Source organism: Dipodomys merriami, unplaced genomic scaffold (genome assembly GCF_024711535.1).
Source record: "Dipodomys merriami isolate MVZ:Mamm:240054 unplaced genomic scaffold, mDipMer1.0.p SCAF_1, whole genome shotgun sequence".
Taxonomy (NCBI): Eukaryota; Metazoa; Chordata; class Mammalia; order Rodentia; family Heteromyidae; genus Dipodomys; species Dipodomys merriami.
In genome coordinates, this window is record NW_027202270.1 from 131,996,851 (window position 1) to 132,016,974 (window position 20,124).

The 20,124-nt window shown below is 40.2% G+C and overlaps 1 protein-coding gene and 1 long non-coding RNA gene across 5 annotated transcripts in view; one reads left to right on the plus strand and one right to left on the minus strand.

The window, feature by feature from the left end:
• The window catches only part of Dcaf5 (DDB1 and CUL4 associated factor 5), a 109,847-nt gene that overhangs the window by 68,148 nt on the left and 21,575 nt on the right, over window positions 1-20,124 (plus strand). For all 4 annotated transcript variants that reach the window (XM_070031404.1, XM_070031402.1, XM_070031408.1 and 1 more), the window contains exon 7: window positions 14,833-14,899. In XM_070031404.1, the coding sequence (XP_069887505.1) occupies window positions 14,833-14,899 (67 nt within the window). The remainder of the gene's footprint in view (window positions 1-14,832; window positions 14,900-20,124) is intronic.
• LOC138833087 (uncharacterized) lies at window positions 5,381-17,474 on the minus strand. The gene is made up of 3 exons (XR_011373788.1): window positions 17,425-17,474; window positions 17,118-17,264; window positions 5,381-5,517 (listed from the first exon to the last, which is right to left on the minus strand). It is a non-coding gene; the product is annotated as an uncharacterized lncRNA (long non-coding RNA).

The window sequence follows — 20,124 nt, forward strand, 5'->3', positions numbered from 1 at the left end:
CAGCTGAGCAGTTCAGGCTTCTGGGAAGTCATCTCTCACACTAGAGGTGTGTGTGCCTGGAAATGAACAGGCTGATTAGTTTAAAATCTTCTCTAATGCTAGGTCTGCTAGTCCCTAGATTTTGCTGAAAGAGGAATGGGAAAATAGTTTTTTTTTTTCTTTTTTGAAGGATTGTGCATTAGAGTGTCTGAGTATTGGAATCTCTTAGACAAGCCTTCATTTTGATATTGACAAATGACAGGCAGGACCCCTAAAATCATGATAATGAAATCATTCTACCTCAACCCCAAAAAGCTAGCTTTTATCCTGTGAATCCAACAAAATGGTCCTGAATATGTGGCCTGGTCTCAGACATTACATCACCACTTAGCTTTTCTGTGTTGATGGAGTATGGGTAGAGCAAAGGGGTAGGAATGCATCAGTAAGTCTCTCTAGGCCAGAGAAGTGCCCCGTGAACTTTATAGCTCTGCTGTTTTTATACCTCCATTCAGCCCTGATGACACTACTTGGAAGGAGGGGGTTTGGAATGAATGCCATATGTTATCTGAAATAAAATATACTTTCACTAGTAAAAAAAAAACAAAAAACATCTTTTGGGATTCATCCTTTAATTTGTTTTGTGGCTAGCTTTTTTTTGTTTACCGCTCTTTGCTTATTTTCCCACTGTTATATTTAAATCAGCTTAGACCTTTGGGTGTAATTGAACTGGGCAGGTTTTGCTCTTGCTGTGAAACTGGAGCCTAGAGTAATTTGAAATGGCTGCTGTGATCAGTGGTAGGAATAAACCAGGATTAAACTCAGTTTCTTGCTTATGATTGTGCCCTATTCCTCATAGGCATACTGTTGCCTGTGATGTTGAGATCAAGTAGTAATATTGTCTTCTACAAGCTGATGAGGAAGAGCTAGCTAAATACAGAATGTTGTAGCAGAAGAATTTCTAGTAAGAGGGTATGTATTGTTTATGTGAGTATTTTAGGAGACTTTTTTGTTGTGGTGGTGGTTTTGTGGTTGTGGGGGCTGAACTCTGGGCCTGGGCACTGTCCCTCAGCTCTTCAGCTCAAGGCTGGCACTCTACCACTTGAGCCACAGTGCCGCTTCCAGCTTTTTCTGCTTATGTGGTGCTGAGGAATTGAACCTTGGGCCTCATACATTCAAGGCAAACACTCTACCACACTGAGCCACCTTCCTAGCCCGATACTTTTTTTTTTTTTAAACAAAGAAAGGGTAGATTGAAAATAACTTGTTGCTATGCATGGTGGTGCACATCTGTAATCACAGCATTTGAAAGGTTAAGGCAGCTGTATCATATAAAATTTGAGGTCAGGCTGGGTTATAGAATAAGATCTTACTTAAAAAAAGAGAGAAAGAAAGAAAATAACTTGTTTATTAAATCAGCCATTTCAAAATCCTTTTGAACCCTGGATCTCTCTTTGAAAGTCTAAAAGCTATAAATGGTCATCTCAGAAAAATATATTATTGCAGGCATCTGTGACTCATGCCTGTAATCCTAGCTAGTCAGGAGGCTGAAATCTGAGGATCATGGTTCAAAGCCAGCCCAGGCAGGAAAGTCTGTGAGACTCTTCTCTCCAATTAATCACTAGAAAACCAGAAGTGGCGCTGTGGTTCAAGTGGTAGAGCACTAGCCTTGAGCTGAAGAGCACAGGGACAGCGCCCAGGCCAAGTTCAAGCCTCACGACTGACGAAAAAAGAAAAATGTAAATCATAAGGGATTTATGAGACTCCTGAAACTTAGGTTCTCAGGTATTATCAACCCTAGAGTAAGATTTTTCCTTTTGGACAAGATTATTAGTCAATTTGCTGATAAACTTTTGTAACTTAAAAGGCATAAAAAGTATAGGCAGCTCTTTTCTGATTTATAATTGGCTGAAAAGGAACACTAGGAGACCTGGATTTCTTTTGAGGTTAGGAATAAATGGAACTAATGTGATAGCGTACATGACATAAGTTCTCCCCTGGAAAGGAGTAGGAAGTAGATATTCATGAAGAAGGACGAGTTGTTCTACCTGCCCAGCCTCCTTAGTTAGATAGGACTTTCAGTAGCTCTGTCTCTTGCTTTAGTATGCAGGCTTTGGAGATGAAGGGAAACACTATTCCTTCCTCCGATTGCTTTGAGAATTTTGCTTGAAATGAAGAGTGTAAATACTCACAGATGGACTGAAGTGAGTGATGCCCCCTCACTTCTCAGTCCCCACATGCCAAAGTCAAGACTACAGAGAGCAGACTGGGTACTGAGGGCCATTTGGTTGGTGGTCCATCAAACTAAGCCCGGTTCCCAAAATGCAATCTGTTAAAGATTCATCTTTAAGTAATGCCAACTACTTTGTTATAGCAGCTGTTTATGATTTAGAGCCATTTTTTTGTTTCTTTCCTACTGATTATTTGACTATTACTGGCTACCATTATGGAATATTTCTTTATTAATAGAACTTAGCCTACTCAGCACCAATAAAGGTTGTTTGTTTTAATGAACCAAAGGATTCCAGGAGCCTAATGGAGCTGAAATGACAAATGATCCAAAGAAGCAAGAATAATGTAACTTAACATGCAAAAATAGTATTAATCTTATGGGTATGTATATTTGCATGCTTTCATTTAGAACCGTCTTTCTTACCACAAGTAAAATAAATGTATGGCTTTACCCATTTCCAAAGAAAATTTGTTCTGATTGCTTTGGATAATATTTTTGGCAGCACATAAAATTTGGGCATAAATGATAGGGTCAATGGTATATTTCATCCCAATTAGCAAACCTGTCTATAAATGAACTTCTAAGGCTACATCACAGAATTGTTCCATTATATTTTTTTCCTCTGACAAAAGGTCATAGGGAAAATAAGAGTTTTGTTTTACTTAAAGGTTAAATAGCATTCTCTTCTATTACTGATCAAACTATAGAGCCATCTGTTTTTTCTGTGTTAGTACATTTAATTAGACAGGCATGCTTTTTACTACAGAGTAATTAATCAATTGCTGTGGAAGGAGCTTGTGTAATTGATATATTTCCTTCTCTCTTAGATGTTTGGGAAAAGCAAATTCTGTGTAAACATGAACACCACAACATACATTTATGCACATATACAAACATACATTTTTTGTGTGTATATATATATGAGTTTACAACAGTAGGTCCATCATCTATCTATAAATTTATCAAGAGAGCAATGATAGTTATCAACAGGCATAGGGCCTGTTGATATAAATTCTGAATTCTTGGAGTGTGTTGGAAGGATGGCTTCTAAATTACTTCTCTTTATTCAGATGGGGGACATTTTTTGTTCACATCCATGTTTCTGAAACATACAAAGCTTTTAAATGCTAGGAATTTCATAAATGTATCTTTCCTTTGGTTTAAATAAAGGTCTTAGAGGGGGCTGGGAATGTGGCTTAGTGGTGGAGTGCTTGTCTATATGCATGAAGCCCTTATTTCGATTCCTCAGTACCACATAAATAGAAGAAGCTGGAAGTAGCACTGTGGCTCAAGTGGTAAAGCACTAGCCTTGAGCAAAAGAAGCTCAGGGACAGTGCCCAGGCCCTGAGTTCAAGCCCCAGAAATGGCGATATATATATTAGGGGCAATAGCTTACATTGCTTGCTATGGTACAGTTTGCTTTTTTCTCCAGGAAGCTTCTATCAGTCTCTGTCTCTCTGTCTCTCTGTCTCTCTCTATATATATATTATTGGAGGCCAAGTCTTAGTGCCTTCTGCCTATAATCCTAGCTACTCAGGAAGCTGAAATCTGAGGATCACAGTTCAAAGAATCAGCTCAGGCAAAAAAGTCCATGAGACTCTTATCTCCAATTAACCATCATAAAGCCAGAAGTGGTGTTGTGGCTCAAGTGTTAGATCACTCTCCTTGAACTGAAGAGCTCAGGGACAGGGCCCAGGTCCAGAGTTCAAGCCCCACAACTGACAAAAATAAATCAGTGAATATTTATTTATTATTGGTGTGGGGCTTGAATGCAGGGCCTGGGCCCTGTCCCTGAGCTCTGTTGTTCAAGGCTAGTGCTCTACCACTTTGAGACACAGCACCACTTTTGGTTTTCTGATGATTAGGAGATAAGAGTTGTGGATTTCCTGCTGGAGCTGACTTCAAACTGAGACCCTCAGATTTTAGCCTCCTGAGTAGCTAGGTATGAGCCACCAGCACCCAGCTAGGAAGCTTCTATTTAATATAATAAGGACTTTTTTATATGGTAGGCCATATCTAGATTCTGTTTTGAACTTCAGACTGCTAAAAAGTTTTTGGTGGGTTCCATTGGGTATTTATCTAGCAAAACACCTTGCAAACAGATCTTTCTAGAAAGTGTATTATTTAAGAGAGACAGAAGGGGCTGGAGTTCTTGGAGGGAATGTTGGGCATTTTAATAGTATCAGTGAGTACAGGTATTACTTGAGTGGCTGTTTTCTACAAAGATTAATGGACTGACAATATATCATATATATATATATATATTTTTTTTAATGAGTGTGGTTTCTTGTGATGGTTATAGTGTGTTTTTTCTTGAAGAATCAAATTAGTATTTCAATATAGATCATGAATTAAAGACCAGCATATTGTAGCCTCATGTTAACTCTACTTAAAATCTATAAACTATATGCAGATCAGTAAACTGGTTGCCCTCTTAGAAAACAAAATTAATTAACAGTGACGTGGGTCAGAGTTTAGCTAGCTACAAAGGATTGTGGACAATATGGATCTTTACACCCCATGTTCCTTTTTATATTGGAGTCATTCATCTTGCACACAAAGTCTCATTAAAATTAAATGTCTCCTTTGATCCAAAGTACTTTATGAGTCTTCTACCTCTGCCTCTATTCAGAGTATTGGGGAAATGTGCTCAATTGTCTAACTAGAGTATTTGAAAGTTCTTCTTCTTCTTCTTCTTCTTCTTCTTCTTCCTCCTCCTCCTCCTCCTCCTCCTCCTCCTTCTCCTCCCTCCTCCTCCTTCCTCCTCCTCATCCTCTTTCTTCTTCTCTCTCTCTCTTTTTTTTTTTTTTACTGTGCTGGTATTAGGGCTTGTACTTGAGGCCTGGGAGCTGTCCCTGAGCTATTTTGTTTAAGGCTAGTACTCACAGCTCCACTTCTGTTTTTTTGGGTGCTTAATGGAGATAAGAGTCCCATGGACTTACCAACCCTGGCTGGCTTTGAATAAGGATCCTTAGATTTCAGCCTCCTGAGTAGCTAAGGAATTCAGGCATGAGCCACTGGTACCCCAGCTCTTTCTCCTTCTTTGTTTTTTTGCCGTGGATCGGGTTCTGTCGGGACGACGGAGGATACCTAGGGGAGGAACCTGGAATAGGATGGGGAGATGGCAAACAGACAACTCACACACATTAGGAGTGGATGCTGAGTGCGATTTAATGCAGAGGATAGCAAACTTTTATAACAGAAGTCTCCATGAGAAAGGGCAAAAGGTTACACAATCTTGCTGCATGGCTTCTTTCTTGGGTGGTCACCAGCTGGGCACCTGATAGGCACTTGTTTCCGGCTTATCTCTAAGAAATACAATGGGTTTGGGTTTCGATGTTTGTCACCAATTAACCATTACCTATTTTTATAGAGGCCTTAACTGTCTCATAAGATCTTTCCTGTTCCTTTTTTAATAGTAAACTTTAAGGAGACCTAGCAATTCTCTTAGTAAATAGTAGGAAATTCTCTCTCCTAAATAATTATCTCAGCAATTGCCATACATTCTTTCTGTTTTAGCTGAGCCTACTGCTTCTTGTAAATCCCTTACAAATAATTCCTTCTGCTGAAGTGACTTTGTGAAACCCCCAATACTTTTATATTTACTTATAACTTGTCTCCTAGCCTCCATAAGAGGGGTTTCAGGTTAGCACTTAACTCTGGTGAGTTTGTCATATTTTTAAGACACTCATCAGATATTGGAGTCGTCAACACTCTTAAGAAAGAGCTTTGAATAAGGGGACGTTAACAATGAGCAAGTACAAAGAGCAGTAGAAACAGTAAAAGATCAATAGGCACTCTTATGAGGGAAAGAAAGGCAAAAACACATCTTTTCCCAGGGGTTTGCCAGCCTTTTCCCAGGAGTAGGCCTCTTAGAAGCCCTATTCTCTGAGGTAGACTTCGGTGAAGTCCCAAAACTTGGAGAAATAGGTTTCTGTAAAGCCCCATTCTCTGAGGTAGACTTCGGTGAAGTCCCAAAACTCAGAGATAGGTCTCTGAAGCCCCTATCTTGGTCTGATAGATGGTTTCCCATGCTAAGCAGACTCCACTGGAGTCGGCGTGGCATTTTTTGTTTTTTGTTTTTTGTTTTTTGTTTTTTGTTTTTTGTTTTTTTTTGGTCCGGTTGTGGGGCCTGAACTCTGGGCCTGGGCGCTGTCCCTCAGCTCTTCAGCTCAAGGCTAGCGCTCTACCACTTGAGCCACAGTGCCACTTTTTGGCTTTTTTCTTTTTTGCTTATGTGGTGCTGAGGAATCGAACCCAGGGCCTCAGGCATGCAAGGCAAGTGTTCTACCATCCCAGCCCTCTTTCTCCTTCTTTGAAGTCCTCCTTGTTCTACCCTGTTAGGATACAAGGTAAGGTTTTTTTTTTTTGTCTGTTGTAGGGCTTGAACTCAGGGCCTGGGCGTTGTCCCTGAGCTCTTCAGCTCAAGGCTAGCGCTCTACCACTTGAGCTACAGGGCCACTTCCGGTTTTCTGGTGGCTTATTGGCAGTCAGAGTCTCACAGACTTTCCTGCCTGGGCTGGCTTTGAACCATGATCCTCAGATCTCAGCCTCCTGAATAGCCAGGATTATAGGTGTGAACCACCAGCACCCGGCACAAGGTAAAGATTTTTATGAAATAAGTTTTTAATTTATGGTTTTTACTCCGTGCTCTTTGGAAGGAAATAAACTAAGAACTTAGAAAATGTAAATGAATTCTTCATATTCATGTCCTTACCCAGTCACAAACTTAGGGCCTTTAGTTTTTAATTTTGAAGAGTGTTTTGGTTTTGTGAGATACAGGGTCTCTTTGTGTAGCTCAGGTTGCTCTAGAACTTGCTAAATAGCTAAGGTTGGTTTCAAACTTGCTGCCCTCCCACCTTAGCCTTCTGAATGCTAGGATTATAGGCGTGTGATAATATGCCCGGCAATATTTGTTTTTGCTAAAACTGAGTAATCTATAGGTGTTTACAAAAATTTATTTATTTTAGAAGATCTTGCTGTGTAGCCCATGATACACTAATGAGCCTAAACTCTTAATTTTACTGCCTCAGCTTCCCAAGTTGCTGGAATTAATAGATATTTGCTACCATGCCTGGCTGTGAAGCTTGATACTATGGTTAATTTGAATAATTATTGTGTTTTATAAGTTTTAATTATGTACTTTTTCTTTTTTTGGGGGGGGGGTCCGGTCGTGGGGCCTGAGCTCTGGGCCTGGGCGCTGCCCCTCAGCTCTTCAGCTCAAGGCTAGCGCTCTACCACTTGAGCCACAGCGCCACTTCTGGCTTTTTTCTTTTTGCTTATGTGGTGCTGAGGAATCAAACCCAGGGCCTCAGGCATGCAAGGCAAGCACTCTACCACTGAGCCACCTTCCCAGCCCCTGTACTTTTGGTAGTGATTAATGTAGAAACTCTTTCATCTTTGCTTTCTTTTTTTTTTTTTTTGTCCGGTCGTGGGGCCTGAACTCTGGGCCTGGGCACTGTCCCTCAGCTCTTCAGCTTAAGGCTAGCGCTCTACCACTTGAGCCACAGCACCACTTCCAGCTTCTTTCTTTTTGCTTATGTGATGCTGAGGAATCGAACCCAGGGCCTCTGGCATGCAAGGTAAGTGCTCTACCACTGAGCCACCTTCCCAGCCCTTTTTTATTTTTTTTGTTTTGTTTTTTTTTTGTTTGTTTTTTGGTCATGGGGCCTGAACTCGGCCTGGGCACTGTCCCTCAGCTCTTCAGCTCAAGGTGAGTGCTCTACCACTTGAGCTATAGCACTACCTCTGGTTTTCTAGTGGTTTTTATTGGAGATAAGAGTTTCACGGAGGGGCTGGGAAGGTGGCTCAGTGGTAGAGCTCTTGCCTTGCATGCATGAGGCCCTGGGTTCGATTCCTCAGCACCACATAAGCAGAAAAAAAAAGCAGGAAGTGGTGCTGTGGCTCAAGTGGTAGAGTGCTAGCCTTGAGCTGAAGAGCTGAGGGACAGTACCAGGCTTAGTTCAGGCCCACGACCGGACCACCCCCCCCCAAAAAAAAAAAAAAAAAAAGAGTTTCACGGACTTTCCTGCCAGGGCTGGCTTTGAATCATGATCCTCAGATCTCAGGCTCCTGAGTAGCTAGGATTACAGGCATGAGCTACTGGTGCCTGGCTTTGTCTTTGCTTTCTTACTCGTTTTTTTCTTTTTTTTTTTTTTCTTTTTTTTTTTAAACTAGGGCTGAGAACCGAACCCAGGGCCTTGGGCACGCCAGGCGGGCGCCCTTCCGCTGGGCTAAACCCCCAGCCCCTCGTTTTTTTCTTATATACCACAGAAAAATGTTTGTGAGATGGCCCTCCAAGACTTTCAAATTCCCTTTTGGTCCTCTGAACAGTAACTATTAGCAGGCTTCAGTTAGGCTGAAGGTGAATCAGCCTAAGTCCAGGAGACAGTGACCGTTTCAACATAACTAGGAGAGGAATCTGTCCACCTGCTTTGAGAATGTTAATATAGTTCCTTCCTAGCCTATGTAATCATCTTTACTTTGGCATAAAAGACTTTCATGCTAGAAAATTGGCTCAGTGGTAGAGTGCTTGCCTTGTATTCATGAGGCCCTGGGTTCAATTCCTCAGCACCACATAAGCAGAAAAAATCAGAAGTGGTGCTATGGCTCAAGTGGTAGAGCGCTAGGAAGAGCTGAGGGACAGCACCCAGGCTCAGTGTTCAGGACCCACGACCAACAACAACAAAAAGACTTTCTAATTCTCTTAGCTATGCACTTAACTTGCTCTCTCATTTCCTTCAAGGCTCTGATCAAAATGCTTGTTTTATCAGAAAGGCCTTCTGTGACCACTCTATATAAAATGGAAACTAGCTACTCCCACCATTATAGTTTTTCATTTATATATGTTTGTTGCTGTTAACTTCCCCCCTTTACTCACATCATACGAGTATATAATTATTTCTTCTGTTGCTCAATAAAATGTTAGCTTTGTGAGGACAGGAAAAGGATCTTTAGTTCTGTATTCCTTTTCCTGGAACACTGCCCGAAACATAGTAGACATTCAGTAAATATTTGTTTAATGAATAAAGGAATGAACTCATTTTTATTTCAGTCTGTCACAGTCAGCAGTCTCCCAGGCAGACAACTTTTTAATGCTGGCAGTGGTCCAGCAGACAACCATGAAATGCCATAAATGAATTCTTTAGGGCATTTTGTGATTCCAGTATGTTGGAAGTCATCCCAAGTTATACTCTTCTGGTAGGTGGAAGAGAAATTCTAAAAGGAAGGGAGATCAGAACTTGCTATATCCCTATACACTGTAAGCATTTTCTACATTATTTAAGGAGCTGTCATATTAAATCCAATGACTTTAGTTATGTGGGAGAGCTTTCTTCCTTCTAAGGCAGTCTTCTGAGTCAGCATTCTGGCTGGGCTTTCCCTCTCACCTTTTCAGAGGTTTGTCTTGAACAAATGGGAAAATACTGATCCTTCACCATGAGATAGTGAAATTTCTGATAAGCCTCACCTTGCTCTTTTTAAACATAGTTTTTGTTTAGTTTTGGAATGTTGGTGAAATAAGAAGGGTAGCAAGAATTACATATGTGAAGTTTACAGTCTCAAACAATATGATGAGAAGTATATCATATATACATACACTTAGTGGGCAATTTTTTAAAATTCTGAATCCCCTTCCTTCATCCTTTGTTTGGGTTCAAGTTTCAGGTCCAACTGGTTTATTTGGAAATGCAGTAAATAGTAGAAAAGTAGAGAACTAAGAGAGGGAAAGGTAGGAAATTTTAGTGAGCCACCTACCTACAACTGGAGTTTGATCTAGAGAAAGAAGGAAGCTGGGCTACTATTAGTCCATCCTTGTCATTGGTTGAGTGTTGCTTCAGTGCACAGACTGTAGCAGTCTGTGGATACTTGAGCTTAAGAGAAAACCCTTATGTTAAGAGGTGCAGATAGCTGGAGATCTGGTCAGTACACAAGTACTGACCAGAGGGATTTGAACAGATTATCACCATGATTTCTGCTCCTTTTGAAATAGTAAATTACAGGAGAACTATCTTTGTTTTTTCTATTATTTAGCCTTTTGTTTGTTTGTTTTTGTTTTTTGTTGGTCTTGGGGCCTGAACTCTGGGCCTAGGCGCTGTCCCTCAGCTCTTCAGTTCAAGGCTAGCGCTCTACCACTTGAGCCACAGCGCCATTTCTGGCTTTTTCTGATTATGTGGTGCTGAGGAATTGAATCCTCATGCATGCAAGGCAAACACTCTACCACTGAGCCACCTTCCCAGCCCCTAGCTTTTTGGTGTGTGTTGGTTGTAGAGCTTGAACTCAGGGCCTGGGTGTTGTTGCCGAGCTTTTTCGCTCAAGGCTAGCACTCTGCCTACCACTTTGCGTCACAGCTCCACTTCTGATTTTCTGGTTTTCTGGTGGTTAATTGGAGATAAGAATCTCATGGACTTTCCTGCCTGGGCTGGCTTTGACTTTGAACCATGATCCTCAGATCTCAGCCTCCTGAGTAGCTAGGATTACAAGTGTGAACCACTGGTGCCTGGCTTAGTGTCTGGCCTTTTAAACCACATCTTTCTCTAAAGCTAGCTAAGTACTCAGATCTCATCTTGACTCTTCTGTGAATCACCAGGCCGCATGTTTCTCATAATGGCACCTACTGACTTCTGCTTCATGGAATGCTTGTTAAATACCTACATGTTTTATATTTTGTACTTTATTTGAGTTCCTTGGGAACTGTTACATCTTTGTAAGCAGCAGAGTCCTGGCATGTTTTATAATGGGTTGTTTTGCCAAAAAGTCTGTGAGAAAAAACCCTGGGTTCTTGATAGTGTCAACCAGATAGTATCATAAACTTCAGGGAGTTACTGGATGGACTCTAAAAGCCAGAGCAATAATTCATTCCCCTCCTGTTTCTCTTGAAGTTAAAAAAAAATTGTATACTTAACCAACCACCACTGCTTTTTTTCCAGAGCTTTTTTATCATCCTAAATATATACTGTATAACCATTAAATACTAAATCTCCAATCTCTGGCAACCACCATTCTACTTGGTCTCTGTGGTTTGATTATTCTAAGTATCCCATGTGAGTGAAATCATACACTGTTTGCCTTTGTGACTGGTTTATTTCACTTTAGTATCATCAAGGTTCATCTGTGTTAAAGCCTATATCAGAATTTCCTTTTTATTTGAGGCTAAATAATAACTTTTACATGTACATATCACATTTTGTTTATTCTTGTTGACAGCATTTGGGTTTTTCTACCACTTGGCTATTGTGAACAGTGCTGCTAGGAACACAGATTGCAGATTTCTCTTACGCAACGTTCACTCTTTTTGTTTTGTTTTGTTTTGGGTCCGGTCGTGGGGCCTGAACTCTGGGCCTGGGTGCTGTCCCTCAGCTCTTCAGCTCAAGGCTAGCACTCTCCACTTGAGCCACAGTGCCACTTCCGGTTTTTTTCTTTTTTCCTTATGTGCTGCTGAGGAATCGAACCCAGGGCCTCATGCATGCAAGGCAAGCACTTTACCACTGTGTACCTTCCCAGCACTCTTTTTTGAATATATACCCAGATTTGTTGGATCTTGTGCCAGTGGCTCATGCCGGTAATCCTAGCTACTCAGGGGTCTGATCTGAGGATCGTAGTTTGAAGCCAGCCTGAGCAGGAAAGTCTGTGAGATTGTCATCTCCAATTAACCACCAAGCTGGAAGTGGAGCTGTAGGTCAAGTGGTAGAGTGCCAGCCTTGAGCAAAAAGGCTCTTGGAAAGCACCCAGGCCCTGAGTACAAGCCCCAGGAATAACACCCAATAAAAATATTTTTTTGAGGAACTATTTCATTTTTTATAATGTCTTTGAAGTGCTGTCTCATTTTGATTTACAGTTCTCTAACGATAGGGATGTTGAACATCTTTTTGTGTACTTATTGGCCTTTTTTTTTTTTTTTTTTTTTTTTTTTTGGTCATGGGCTGAACTCTGGGCCTGGGCACTATCCCTCAGCTCTTCAGCTCAAGGCTAGCACCCTACCACTTGAGCCACAGCGCCACTTCTAGCTTTTTTCTGCTTATGTGGTGCTTAGGAATCGAACCCAGGGCCTCATGCATGCGAGGCAAGCCGTCTACCATTGAGCCAAATTCCCAGCCCCCTTATTGGCCATTTGTATATGGCTATGATATATTTCTTCTTTGGAGAAGTATCTATTCAAATCACTTGCCTATTTTTTGCCCTTTTCTCATACTTTTCCTTTTCCTTCTCATCCCTTCTCCCTTCCTTTCCCTCTTTTTGCAGTATCATGGCTTAAACTCAGGGTTTCACATTCTCTGTTGGCTTACTTGTTCAGCTGGTGGTCTACCACTTGAGCCATGTCTCCAGTCTGACTTATTTTGGAGATGGAGTCAGCAGACTTTTCTGCCAAGGCTGGCTTTGAATTATGATCCTCCAGATCTCAGTTTTCAGAGTACTTAGGATTACAAACATGAGCCACCAGGGCCCTGTAAGTCCTCACCCCCCCCCAAAAAAGGGTAAGAAAATGGGGTCAAAACACAAGAACTAAACTTCACTTCAGCTTAAAGTCAGTTTTGTTACTATTTGGAAATAATTGAGCTCTCAGAATTGATTACTTGAGGCTTGGTAACATTAGACAATGCTTTTTATGAATCTAAATTAGAATAGGTCTGGCAGTGGTGTCTTTTTTCATATGAAGCAAGTTGAAGTTGTCTGATAAAAGTTTGCTTGTGCCTCTGGCACTAACTTCTGGCTGCCTTGGCAATAACTTCATGCTCAAGGATGTCACTGGCACCAGGGAACATCAGGATGCCTGGCCTTCCAAAAATTTCTCTGGGCTGGGAATGTGACTTATTAGTAGAGTGCTTGTCTAGTATGTATGAAGCCCTGCATTCGATTCCTCAGTACCACATAAATGGGGCAGGGTGGAGTGGGGTTGAGGGAGCTGAAAGTACCGTGGCTCAAATAGTAAAGTGCTAGCCTTGAGCAAAAAAAGAAGGCCAGGGACAGTGCCCAGGCCCTGAGTTCAAACCCCAGGACTGGCAAAAAAACAAAAACAACAACAACAAAAAAAACACAAACCTGAAAACCCCTCTGCGAATCTCTTAGCTTTTTTTCCTGCATTAATTTTTATCAAATTGTGTTATAAGATTTGTATAACATGAGACTTAACAGTTAAAATATGTAGTTCAAGCTGGGCATTGTGATACGTGTGTGTATTCTTAGCATTTGAGGGACTGAGACAGGAGGATAGCAAGATAGTGTCTCAAAGAAAAAAGAGTACAATGCAGGAGTTGGGAATGTAGTATAGTAATAAAGAGTGTCTTTGACATTTGCAAGGCTCTAGGTCCAGTCTCCAACAACAAAAAATTAAACAAAAATATACAGTTCAGCCAGGCACCAGTGACTTTCACCTATAATCCTTGCAACTCAGGAGGCTGAGATCTGAGGATGGCAGTTTGAAGCCAGCTAAGGCAGGAAAGCTCATGAGACTTTTCTTTCTAATCATCCATCAAAAAAAGCTGGAAGTGGAGCTGTAGCTCAAATGATAGAATGCTAGCCATGAGCAAGAAAAGCTTAGAGACAGTGCCCAGGCACTGAGTATAAGAGTATATACAGTTTATTGACGTGGCATTAAATACATTCATATTATTTTGTAACTATTGCTGCTATCCATCTCCAGAACAAATTTGTCATCCCAAATTGAAACTGTACCTGTTACTAGGGCCTTTTTTTTTTTTGCCAATCCTGGGGCTTAAACTCTGGGTCTATGCACTGCCCACAAACTTATTTTTGCTCAAAGCTAGAGCTCTACCACTTGAGCCATAGCACCACTTCCAGCTTTTTCTGAGTAATTTATTGGAAATGAGAGTCTCATGGACCTTCCTGCCCAGGCTGGCTTTGAACTGCAATCCTCAGATCTGAGCCTTGTGAGTAGCTAGGATTGTAGGCATGAGCCACCAGTACCCAGCTTGCTGGGGCCTTTTGAAGCCATATTTGTTTACTGCTGGTATAAACTTTAAACTTCACTGCTCCAGTATCTCATTCACGTAGAATCACTTAATATTTGTCCTTTTGTATATACTTTACGTAGAATAATATCTTCAAGCTTTATATATCTCACAGCATGTGTAAGAATTTTCTTCATTTTGAAGCTGAATAATAAATATTTCATTATATGTATTGCCAAATTCTGTAATAGACTCTTAGATCAAATTCACATTTGGCTATTTTCTTTTGTCAGTTATGGAGCTTGAACTCAGGGCCTGGGTGCTGTCCTGGAGCTCTTTTGTTCAAGGCTGGTACTCTACCACTTTGAACCATATCTCTACTTTTGATATTTGAATGGTTAATTGGAGGTAAGAGTCTCATGGGACTTTTCTGCCTAGGCTGGCTTCAAACTTCAATCCTCAGATCTCAGCCTTCTGAGTAGCTAGAATTACAGGTGTGAGCTACCAGCACCTGGCATCTACAAGTATTTTTTATGAGGATATTTTCTACTTGGTGCCTTATAAATATATGCCTATTTTTCTTGCTTATTTTGTAAAAGTCTATCTTTACAAATAGTTGGATCATAAGTCCACATATTTTGTTAGGTACGTTGTATTTATTATATTTGGATAATTGTATGTCCAGTTGCAAAATAATTTAATTTTTTGTCCCAACAGTATATCCTTTCAGGCTCTGATGACTTCAACCTATACATGTGGAGAATTCCTGCAGATCCAGAAGCAGGTGAGTATATGTTAAGGATGAATCAACTGTTATGGATGATTCTACTTGCCTTTGGCATGCATTGACCCAAAAAGACTTATAAAGGAAGATGTTTTTCTCTTTTTTTTCTTTTCTTTTCTTTTTTGTCAGTTCTAGGGCTTGAACTCAGGGCCTGGGAGCTGTCCCTGAGCCCTTCAGCTCAAGGCTAGCACTCTACCACTAAGCCACATTCCCAGCCCCAATATTTCTCTTTTTAACTTAAGCAGTTTATAAGAAAAGTGACTAATAGAATTTTAAAATAAAATTTAGAAACTAAATTTAACTGTATCCCTCATCTATAGCCTGATCTGTTATAAAAGATGCTTAGATTTTTCTCCTAAGAACCTTTCTTTACACCTCTTAAATCTCCATTATTTTCTTTCTCTCCTATTACACACTTGCTTTCACATGTTTTTTCTGTATTGCCCATCTTCATATTCCTGCTTGTTATTTTACAGTTGTTAAGCCTTTCCTTTCTGTTGGTCTCCCTTGAGAGAGGCTTCTCTGTTGATGGACAGGTGCATTTCCTGGGGTTTGGTACGCAGACATCAAAGAACTATTTCTGCATCTGCTTTAGATATATTCTCAGAAAAAGCCTGTGGCCTTCCATAAATTTGTTTGTTTTGTCAGTTGTGGGGCTTGAGTTCAGGGCCTGGGCACTATCCCTGAGTTCTTTTGCTCAAGGCTAGTGTTCTACCACTTTGAGCCACAGCACCACTTCCGGCTTTTGGGTGGTTAATTGAAGAGTCTCAGAAGGACTTTTCTGCCCGGGGTTGGTTTGAACTGCGTTCCTTAGATCTCAGCCTCCTGAGTAGCTAGGATTACAACAGGTGTGAGCCACTGTCACCTAGCAAAAAGCTTACTTTTAAGAAAAGTCTTTATCTTTCCTAATAACATGCACATAATATTTTTGGACTTTTACTTCTGAACACTGACTTTAAATCTATTGACTTTAAATCAGTTTATTAAAGAGGAATTTTTATTCTCTTATGTGGAGGCTAGTTACCTGGCGATTAAGTTCCAAGAGCCAAGTCAGGAAATGGAATTGTCTCATAGATCTGTGTACAATTTTTTGTTTCATCCCTCCCCTAGCTGTGTTTTATCTCTACTGTAAAATCTCTTTAGGTGAACTTCAGCTGGAAACTCCTTAGACCTCAGCTTGTGTGGTTGTTAAACTCAATTTCATACATGTTTTAGCCCCTCTCTCCAATTATTGATGTCTCTTTTTTTATATTAATTAATGTCTTTATTTTTAAATGTTAACAATTAGCTCACAGTTTTAAAAACTATTTAGCAAGATTTAACAAGTCAATAAAACATGAAGGCTACTTGTGATATTTGACTTCTCACTTTGAGCTAAAATTATCAGATTTTTTTTTTTTGGCAGTACTGGGATTTGAACTCAAGGTCTTAGAGTTCTTGCTCTTTCTAGACAGGTACTCTAGCACTGAGTCACAGCTCCAGCCCATTTTTGCACTGTTTTATTAAAAATTGTTAATATAAATGTGACGTACAGTGGGTTTATAGTTTACATAGATCAGGTAAAGAGTACATTTCTTTTTGAACAATGTCACCCTCCCCTTGCTCTGTCCCCACTGGTTATTTTTGGGATTTTGCTTCCTGTTTATTTTTAAGGTTTTGGTTCATACCTGTACACACACCTGGGCCATGATCCTTCTATTTTTTACTTTCTACTATAACTAGGATCATGAACACATAATCACTACTCCCAATTTCTTCCCCTGAGATAGAGTTCTTACAGACTTTTCTGTCCCAACTGGCCTAGGGTTAAAAGATTGACAGATGTAGACCACCATGCCCAGCTATTGATTGAGAAAGGAGTATGATGTGTATGTCTGAGTTGGCCTCAAATTGTGATTCTCACGATCTCAGCCTTCCAGATAGGTAGGATAAAAGATTAAGACACGGGGGCCCAGCTACTGCTGCTTCTTCAACTAACATGTTATGGACCAAGGAAGGCAAACTTGTACATTGCGCTCTCTCTCTCTCTCTCTCTCTCTCTCTCTCTCTCTCTCTCTCTCTCTCTCTCTCTCTCTCTCTCTCTCTCTCTCTCTCCCTCTCCCTCTCCCCCTTCTCTTCTCTTCTCTCTCTCTCTCTCTCTCTCTCTCTCTCTTCATCTCTGTCCAATATAAGATACTAAAGTAGGCAAATATGGAGAAGCTGGCTTACTGTTACATACCTTAATGTCATAATCACTATTTCATGCTGGATGACAAACATTTAGCAGCTATTGAATACCTGGCATGTGTTTCACAGGTTGTGCTAAACGCTGAGAGAGTCTTGAGTATGAGCCAAAGACAGCAACATCTTTTTCTTTTCCACTATCCTGTTTGGAAAGACTATCAATCAGTCTTTTTTTTTAATGCTTCACAAAATTTTAGGAAATAAGATTTGTTTATCATATAAACTGTTCTGACTTAATGTATTAAATCATTCACGTAGGCTTCTGAGTGGGCTGAGAGCATTTCTAGGTGTAAGACCCGTACCCACTGTGAAATGTGCCTGCCTGGCAAGATCGTGTCCTGTTCTTTAGTTGATATCAAGTAATTTCAGAAATCCCCTTTAGAATGAGAGGGAGGAATAGAATTGAGAATTTTGCTATAACAAAGAAAAGCCTATCAGAATGTTTCCTGCCTCTGAAGTAATTTAGAAGAGGTCTGTTTTTATATGGTAATTCTGAAGATAAAATAGACTTAATGTTACATATAGAGCCACTGTGGTATATTATAATGAAGAAGCATTAGTCTTGAAATTCTACATGGATTCAAGTCCAATTTTTCTACTAGAAAGAGTACTTCTAGCCGGGTGCCAGTGGCTCACGTCTGTAATCCTAGCTACTCAGGAGGCTAAGATCTGAGAATCACGGTTCAAAGCCAGCCTGGGCAGAAAAGTCCATGAAACTCTGACCTCCAATATACCACTAGAAAGCCGGAAGTGGTGCCGTGGCTCAAGAGGTAGAGCACTCGCCTTGAGCTGAAGAATGCAGGGACAGTGCTCAAACCCAGAGTTCAAGCCCCACGACCTACCTGAAAAAAAAAAAAAAAGGAGCACTTATAGGTGAGTTATGTAACAGCAGTTCTGAGTCTTGTTTTCTTCTGTAAAATACCTCCTGTACTTGCTTTATATTCTGAATTTTAATAATCTTAGAAACTTTCTGAAAGCTATCAAATATATGCCATCGTTAATGCACAGTGTAGACCTCTGATCTCCAAAGCATTTTCTCCCTAGTAACTGAGATATGGAAGTAATGGATTTGGCAAAATGTTGGGGATGTAAGTAATCCTTGAGAATATTTATATTTCCCTTCTATCTAAACTATTCCTTTTTTTTAAAAAACAGCAATTTTCATAGAGTGGCTTTCTCTGAGATATGCCTCTACTCGAAGACTTTACTGTTTATGGAAAGAAGTATAATGTAATTGAGTTGATAAGACTGATTTTAAATCCCTGATGCATTCATCTTACAATTAAGGACTTGTGAAAAATAATCTTACTAAACTCCATTTCTTCATCTGTAAATTAATGATATTAACATTACCAACAAGAAAATAATGTCAACCTTCTTAGGGTTATAGTGAGAATTCTGAGTTTTTGAATGAGTGTTATTTCTATTACAAAGACCAGTGACAGTAGTCGGTGTCAGTAGCTCATCCTTGTAATCCTAGTTACTTGAGAGGTTAAGAATGGAAAGATCAAGGTTTGAGGTTATTCTACGCAGAAGAGTCATTACAACTTTCATAGAAGGGAAGCTGGATGTGGTAACACACATCTGTGAGATGACTGGATAATCCACCTAAAAGTAGGAGATCCTGCTGTCTCAGTGGTGTACCTTGACAGGAAGTAAGATCCTGTAGTAAAAATAACTAATGAAAGACTAGAGGCATGGCTCAGTGGTACCTGCCCAGTTTAGCAAACATGAGGCCCTGAGTTCAAACCTCTACTAGTACTAGCAACAACAAAGAAGGGAAAAAAGAAGAAATAAAGATAACTTTTTTTCCCTTTTAACATTACTTTTAAAAGCCAGGCACCAGGCTCACCTCTAATCCTAGCTATCCAGGAGGCTGAGATGTGAGAATGATGATTCAAAACCAGTGGTGGCAGGAAGTCTGAGACTCTGATCTTTGATTAATCACAAAAAAGCTGGAAGTGGAGTTGTGGTTCAAGTAGTAGAGAGCCAACCTTCAGCAAAACATCTCAGGAACAATGCCCAAGCTTGTGTTCAAGCCCCAGGACCAGCACCTAAACAAACAAACAAACAAAAATCTCCTTAAAGGAAGAATGATGGAGGGGTTGACTGATCAAGAAGCACTTGACATTTAGATGGACATGTTAAATGAAACCACTTTGCCTAATCTTTTGAAGTTCAGAAAATTAAGAAGGGAAAAAGAAACTCCTTAGAAATCAAGACAGTGTCCCTTTTGGTGCCCTTTTAGATGGCTGATAGAACTGTTCTAATATGTAATGCTGCTCTTGACTCATCAGTAGTTTAAAGGATTCCCTTATTTGACAAATTTTTCCCTGAATGGAAGTGAGAAACATGAATTTTCACTACCAAGTCACTGCAACCGCCTGCACTGGGAGTAGGCTGTGGAAGGATGGAAACAGCTGTAAGTCTGTATTCATGGGCCTACGTATGTGCATATGCTGTCTCTCTCCCTTTTTGTAGGCATTATTTTCTCTCAGTTAAGTTTAGGCATCTGTTTTGTCTTCCCATGTAATTGGAAAAACAACTGTTTTTAATTGGTCATAAGTAGTTGGCTGCAAGCATATGTGAAGTACACATGATGAAAGAAGTCAGTATAATTGACTCTTTTGTACATTAAGCATTACTGCCTGTGGAGTTCTTTGAGTTTTACTGACAGCACTGGCTGGTTTCTGGTTTCTCTCATCTCCTAAGAGGTTACATGGTCCCTGAGAGGCAGCCATTGCTCTCTCTATTGTTGGTATCCTTGATTATGTATCCCTTTATAGTTTAAAACTTGACAACTCTGTAACTGTTCATTCAGGCTTTTTGAAAATGCTAAGAGGTTGTTTAGGCACCTCTTTTAGATATACCATGAAGAGAAACAGTTTTTTGTCCCTCACTGTAGTAAACTCTTAATTCCAGTGGAATTAACAATGAAATTGTCTCAACAGCTACTTTCTAGCCTTCAAGCTTTTTTCTATAGAACCCAATGAAAGGATTTA